General features: G+C 32.9%; 1 protein-coding gene across 3 annotated transcripts in view; it reads right to left on the reverse strand.

Moving 5' to 3' along the window:
* Positions 1–7,101, reverse strand: part of LOC131950287 (N6-adenosine-methyltransferase non-catalytic subunit) — a 65,001-nt gene that overhangs the window by 48,835 nt on the left and 9,065 nt on the right. Inside the window, exon 1 of one of the 3 annotated variants that reach the window (XM_059312370.1) lies at positions 1,917–1,944. The exons of 1 other annotated variant lie outside the window; for it this stretch is intronic. In XM_059312370.1, the coding sequence (XP_059168353.1) occupies positions 1,917–1,929 (13 nt within the window). In that variant the 5' untranslated portion in view covers positions 1,930–1,944. Of the gene's footprint in view, positions 1–1,695; positions 1,721–1,916; positions 1,945–7,101 lie in introns of those variants that run through there. One more of the 3 variants, XM_059312371.1, reaches the window with a different exon arrangement.

Genomic DNA, 7,101 nt, shown 5'->3' on the forward strand with positions numbered 1-7,101 from the left:
CCATCAATGGTGATCTATTATTCAATTATTTATAATATTTTATTAAAATATACGAAAATATACTCATATTTAATGACATATTCATTAATTCACTCTCTCCCACATTACTAGTTTTGGCCGAATTTACGACGCTAAACTAAGATTTTACCAATGTTTAATGTAGGTACTAGATCTAGGTAGGGATAAGGTAACTAATAAATATTTAAATAGCCGCTTAAATAATATTAAATATGAATATATTTTTGCATATTTTACTAAAATACTAAAGTCAATTGAATATTAAACCACATTTAAGGGTAATCTATCGTTTTAGCGTAATCAATTCGGCCGGTGCTAGTAATGTAGGGATAAGGTAACTAATGAATATGGCTTAAATATGAATATATTTTTGCATATTGTATTAAAATACTAAAGATAATTGAATATTAAACCACATTTAAGGGTTAAATCAATTAAAATGTCATGAAATTAAGGTTTAACAACGATGTTCCAGGTACTAAATTTGCTATCAAAAACAGCGGCCATCTTAAGAAAGTATTATTTTGAGTCATTTCCCCTTAATTTCTATTTGTATGGAAATGTATTGCTGTTTGCCAGTGAATACGATTTTCTTATTTTTAAATACAGAGTATGCTTTTTTTTTTTTTATTTCTGTTCTTTAAACAATTTACATCAGTTCTGGAATTATTATTATGAGATGCAAAATTAAGGAATTAATGAAGTCCCGATTTTTGTTTAGCTACTAATACTAGATCTAAATTAATTTAATGTTTAATTAACTATTAGTTTGAGTTAACTGTTATTGTTTGTTTGCTTTTTATTTCATATTTTCATGTTTTTTCCCTTTGATTAGTGATTTGATCATAAATGACGTCACGCGCGCCGCGAACTATGATGTTGTGCTTAGTGGGGGATGAATCGGCGGGGTTGAGAAAAAATGACGTATTTCTTTTTTTTTTAACAGACGAATAGGTGATAGATTCTAATTTCCTACGAACTATAGGTTGATCTAGTTTTTTTCTAGAGGGAGATATCACTATACAGTGGGTGGTTTTTTTTTAATGATATATGGTGGGGAGGGGTAAACATCGACTACTGAACAAATAAAAAACTAATGAAAGCAGAAGGCAAAGAAAAAAAAAACATGTGGTATTCAAATGTAACTTATTAAAATTGAAACCTATTTTCATAAACACAATATTCTTAATTCAGAAAAGGTGTAGGCCTAAGACTAATGTCTACAGACAAAATAAACAACTAGGCTTAAATGGATCACACATAAATGACGTCATACTTTTCCCGATGAATTCCCTTTCCCCCAATCGTCACTAAAAGCAAGATGATGATTTAATATCATATCGCAATTGTACTATACCCCAACCCTTAATCACAATTTCTAACGAAAACGAATATATTCTTCATCATTTAAAAAAAAAAAAATTTCACCCCGTCCCATATTTTGAGTCCAACGTCATTTATGAGGAATATGGACGACCTAATAATTGACAAGTTAATCAGTACAAAAGGGTTTAATAAATGTTGGACCTCCCAAAAGTCGTTGAGATCTTGGATGTACATACATACATAGCCTTAATTTCAATTGAAATTAAAGATAAGAAGACGGTCCTCTGTCCTACTTTTATTAAACAAGACAGCTATGTATAGTAAACAACAAAATCAACACAATATACATACGAATAGACATGTGTATCAAGGGAAACTACTCTAAATTTTATTTGGAAAGATGGCCGCTGTTTTTATCTGCTAATATTTATCTCAAACACCTTGTTTAAAGTTAGTTTCATGATATTTTAAATTGTTTTGTTCACTGATTGTTATTTTAAATCAATTATCTGTTATATATTGTGAAATTTGACTTAACTATACTTATTTAAACAAATATATTCATCAGTTACCTCTCCCGCACATTACTACTGCAGCCGAATTGATTACGCTAAAACGATAGATTACCCATTTAAGGTTTAAATCAATAAAAATGTCATGAAATTAAGGTTTAACAACGATGTTCCAGATACTAAATTTGCTATTAAAAACAGCGGCCATCTTAAGAAAATATTATTTTGTGTCTTTTCCCTTTAATTTCTATTTGTATGGAAATGTATTTATGTTTGCTATTAAATGCGTTAGTCTTGTGTTTAAATACAAAGCATGCGTTTTTTTTTTAAATTCTGCCCTTTAAACAATTTAATTGACTGACATCAGTTCTAGAATTATTATTATGAGATGCAATTTTTATACATTAAGATGCTCCCTATTTGTATAGAGCTACCACTACATATCTAATGTTTATTTAAATATTAGTGTGAGTTAATTCTTATTGTTTGTGTTATTGTTTGTTTGCTATTTTTATTTAATATTTTCATGCTTTTTTCCTTTAATTAGTGATTTAATCATAAATGACGTCCCGTTTTTTTTACCTCTCTTCACCTTAACCCCCCCCCCCCTCCCATTTTCGCCGTCACAAAATGGTCGTAATGTCGAAAATAACCTTTTTGTCCTGTCTGTTAAAAATTCAAGCCACAAATCTAATGAAAAAGATATTTTCAGCATTTTTTGTATTAGGCGAAATACATAACGTTTCACGTTTCTTACCCCTCCCACTTCCCGCGTAAAACGTCGTCTCAAAACCAGTTACTCCACCCCTTAAGCCTTAAGTATGCGATATCATTTATGGTAGATGTCAAGTCCTATATACATTTTGAATAATCTTTGTTGTCAAAATGTTGATACCAAATACCCAAAATGAGTAATTGGGGTCACATTCACATATGCTATGCTAATTAGACGTCAACTTACGCAGGGTGGTCGGGGGGGGGGGGGGGGGAATGCGTGACGTCTATTTTGGAATCTTCTATAAAGCTGTGCTCAATGAAAATGAGGAACATAAAGCGTTCGTTTTCATGCATACATTTGTTCATAACGAATGATCATAACTATTGCATGCCTGTTGTACTAAGCGGTGTTAAACAACCTCAGCACATCATCCCCGCCAAAAAGGGCCTGCCACTAAATGCCTACCGAGGAAAATAGGCCGCACTATATTGACTCCAAATGAAATAACTTCTGACAACAAGGCTCAAACCAAGTAGCTCCTGGCAGCAATATTCGACAAGAGTCCAAGACAATTATTGACAGCAGGTAAAATGGGACAAATTGAAAGCTTGTCGCCTCTGGGGGGTGACACCATTAAGTGCCGCACCAGGTGACACTCGACCTCGCTACGCCACTGAGCTAATGTAAAGCCACAGCTCAGTATAGGCTTGAATTTAACATAAAATAGTGTTAGCAGTGGACAGCCTCTAAGATTGTGCATTAGGAGTACGGCCGTCGGCAAAACGCCAGAGTCCGACGATATCTGAACATCAATTTTGTCTTTTATGAAGTGCGGAGCACCTTTAAGTGACCTGAGCTTGGCCACTGTTGACACCACCACTAGCGCATGTCCACATATTAATCACACGTTTTGCGTGGAGCTTAATGGACAGACGTTTATAGGTGGGACCGGGAGCCTAAATGCATTTACCGAAGCCGCTGTGTCACTGGCATTTTAGAGCCGAACGTCTCAGGGCAGCATGTTGCAGAAATTAAAAGCACGTGAATTTGTATAGTAGAGGGAGAACATCATGCCACTGTAATAAATTAAACACCAATATAATTCACCGAACTAAGGTTATTTAGATCTATTCGTCAGGCTAAATGTCGCTAATGTCTCATCGCCATAGTCATTTAGTGCCTGATTTGATTTTTTTTTTTAATTACGAGGTATCTCTTTCTTAAACATTAGCCTAATGACAAATGACGTCACGCGCGCCGCGAACTTTGTGACGTTGTGCTTAGTGGGGGATGAAACGGCGTGGTTGAGAAACATGACGTATTTCTTTTTTTTTTAAACAGACGAATAAGTGATAGATTATAATTTTCCTATTTTTTTTTCTAGAGGGAGATAACTATATTGTGATGCGGGGTTTATATATATAATCTCAATGTATTCTGATCTACTACTATTCATACGGCAACTATTATACTCGTGAGAAGGACGGGAATCACTCTTATGTTCCGCAGACACTTATTTGCAATTTCGACAACTTCGTTTATGAAATAACATGAACTTTATTAATACACACTTATAGATCATTTGCACAATATCAAATAATACGTCCGTCTTCTACTATATCTAACCCCAACTAACTTCAGTGCTGCGTCTTACGTCATTAGTACACTGTCGCACCATGCTCACGTCACACATATTTTATTGAACACGCGCACAATACTCTCGCACCAAATCGTCTACCGTCAAGTTCGTGATTGTAGGAAAAAAAGTCACAGGAAAAAAACCACAGGAAAAAAACCCACAGAAAAACAGTCACAGGAAAAAAAGTCACGGGAAAAAAGTCACAGGAAAAAAAGTCACAAATATATATTTGCATGGAATTTGATAATACTTTTATGTATTAAATATTCAGAGAGTGCAAATTAACTTAGGATTAATTAAATGTAATGTAATGTGTGTAGGTTATATACGCATAGTAATTTTTATAATTCATCTAAAATATTCAGTATGAATTATGTAGATTGTAATTATGTTAAACATAATATTTATAGCATTTAATAGAATTTCCACGGTTTTCATCGTGTTTTTTTTAAATTAAATTACCGTGAAATGGTAAGGTCATCTGAATTACCGCCCTCAACTCATCGCAACAATAGTTATGCTTAGTGCAACCCCCTTTACTGCCCATATTTATCACGCTCATTACATAACAAAACTTAGGATCAAAACAGAAAACCGACAAGGTTCAAACAGAGTTTCTTCCAGGCATCTCTTCGGGGGGGCGAAGTCCCCCCGAAAAATTTTTACCGCCCCCCCGAACGAAATGAAATTTATATAATTTATATAGAAAATATATACTTTTAACAGTGTCCGCCCCCCCGAAGAAAGTTTACCGCCCCCCCCCGAAGATTTCAAGTGCCCCCCCGGAGAAAAAAGTCTGGAAGAAACACTGGGTTCAAAGGCTGTCATTGACGCATAACGTCAACAACACAAAATATGTTCGGACCATGCCTGCTGAAGGAAGGCCGACCAGAGAATAGCCTGCGGCAAAACATATGAAAAACACAATGTGCCTAAATTTCTTTTATAATTAACTTTTCTACCGCGTATTTAACTAAATACGTCACAAAAATTGAGATTGTTGTGTAAATTATCTTAGAGTATTTTTACTTACACTTTTTAAAAACCATGATGCTTTTAACGTCTATAAATAATTTATGCTATCAAAAAAATACAACCCACAACAATAAACATACAAAATTTTACAATTCTTAACAAATTAATTCAAAATATTTCTAAATATTTTCTAAAAAGATTTTTGTGACTTTTTTTCTGTGACTTTATTTCTGTGACTTTTATCCGATAAAATTTTTCCATTGTGACTTTTTTTCCGTGACTTTTTTTCTAGCAAAAACTGTGACTTTTTTTCTGTGTTTTTTTTTTTTTGTGACTTTTTTTCCGTTCACCAGTTCGTACCGTGCTTAGTAACCACTACTCGTCTAATTCTATATATCTACGCTATGACATATATAGTGGGTGTTTTTTGTTGTTGTAATAATGGATGGTGGGGAGGGGTAAACATTGACTACTGAAGAAATAAAAAAAAAAAACTGATGACAGCAGGAGGCAAAGAAAAAAAAAACAACAAACCATGTGGTATTCAAATGGAACTAATTAAAATTTGAACCTATTAAAAAAAACACAATAATCTTAATTCAGAAAAAGTGTAGGCCTAAGACTAATGTCTACAGACAAAATAAACAACTAGGCTTAATTAAATGGATCGCCCATAAATGACGTCATACTTTTCCCGACGATTTCCCTCTTACCCAATAGTTACTAAAAGCAAGATGATGATTTAATATCATATCGCAGTTCTACTATACCCGAACCCTTAATCACAATTTCTAACGAAAACGAATATATTCTTCATCATTTTTGAAAAAAATATTTTACACCGTCCCATATTTTGAGTCCAAAGTTACAATTAATATGGTTATAAAATCCTGTCTGTCTGGTTTTTTCGGACTTACTAAAGATTGGATGTATTTGATGTTTTTAATATTTTCGGTAACTAAATAAAAAAAAAAAGGAAAAACAATTTGGTTTTCACGTGTAATGGCGACATAAACAATGGCATCCTGCTATTCGATAGGCCGCCATAAATTTTATTGTACACATTGTAAGCTAAAAATAGAAAAACTAGGTCACGGTGATTAAATTTGCATTGTTATTTAAAAACTTGATCTGCAAAGTTTTGTAAACAAAATAACTATAAAGTGGGGCTGTCAGAAATCGATCACGGAGTTCCTTTACAGCCAATCAATGTTTGTCTTACGAAAGTGAAACGTCGGGTTATAACTTAGGCTTGATGAAAATAGAAATGTAGCCTTAAACTTAAACTCAACAAATTATTTTCAAGTTCTCTGGATCTGCAACTTGTATAGCATTGATTCTAAAAATATTAAATTTCTGAATTAATTTTAGGCTTAAGTTTTTAATAAAATTTTATCTTTTATTATTTTTATGGTCCTAAATCTAAAAAAAGCACATTGTTATTCCATGTCAACAACATTACGGAAGGATTTTCGTCAACTCACTGGTGTCCATTGACAAGTTAATCAGTACTAAAGGGTTTAATAAATGTTGGACCTCCCAAAAATTTTTGAGATCTTGGATGTACATACATACATAGCCTTCTTTTCACTTAAAAGTAAAGATAAGAAGACGGCCCTCTGTCTTACTTATATTAAACAAGACAGGTATGTATATTAAACAACAAAGTCAACACAATATACATACGAATAGACATTTTTATCAAGGGAAACTACTCTAAATTTTATTTGGAAAGATGGCCGCTGTTTTTTTCTACTAATATTTATCTCAACAAACACCTAGTTTAAAGTTAATTTCATGTTATTTAAATTGTTTTGGTCACTGATTGTTATTTTAAATCAATTATCTTTGATATTTTGAAAAATTTGACTTAAATAAACATATTTAAACAAATATATTCATCAGTTACCTCT

Source organism: Physella acuta, unplaced genomic scaffold (assembly GCF_028476545.2).
Source record: "Physella acuta isolate Inbredline_101_S28 unplaced genomic scaffold, ASM2847654v3 ptg000750l, whole genome shotgun sequence".
Taxonomy (NCBI): Eukaryota; Metazoa; Mollusca; class Gastropoda; family Physidae; genus Physella; species Physella acuta.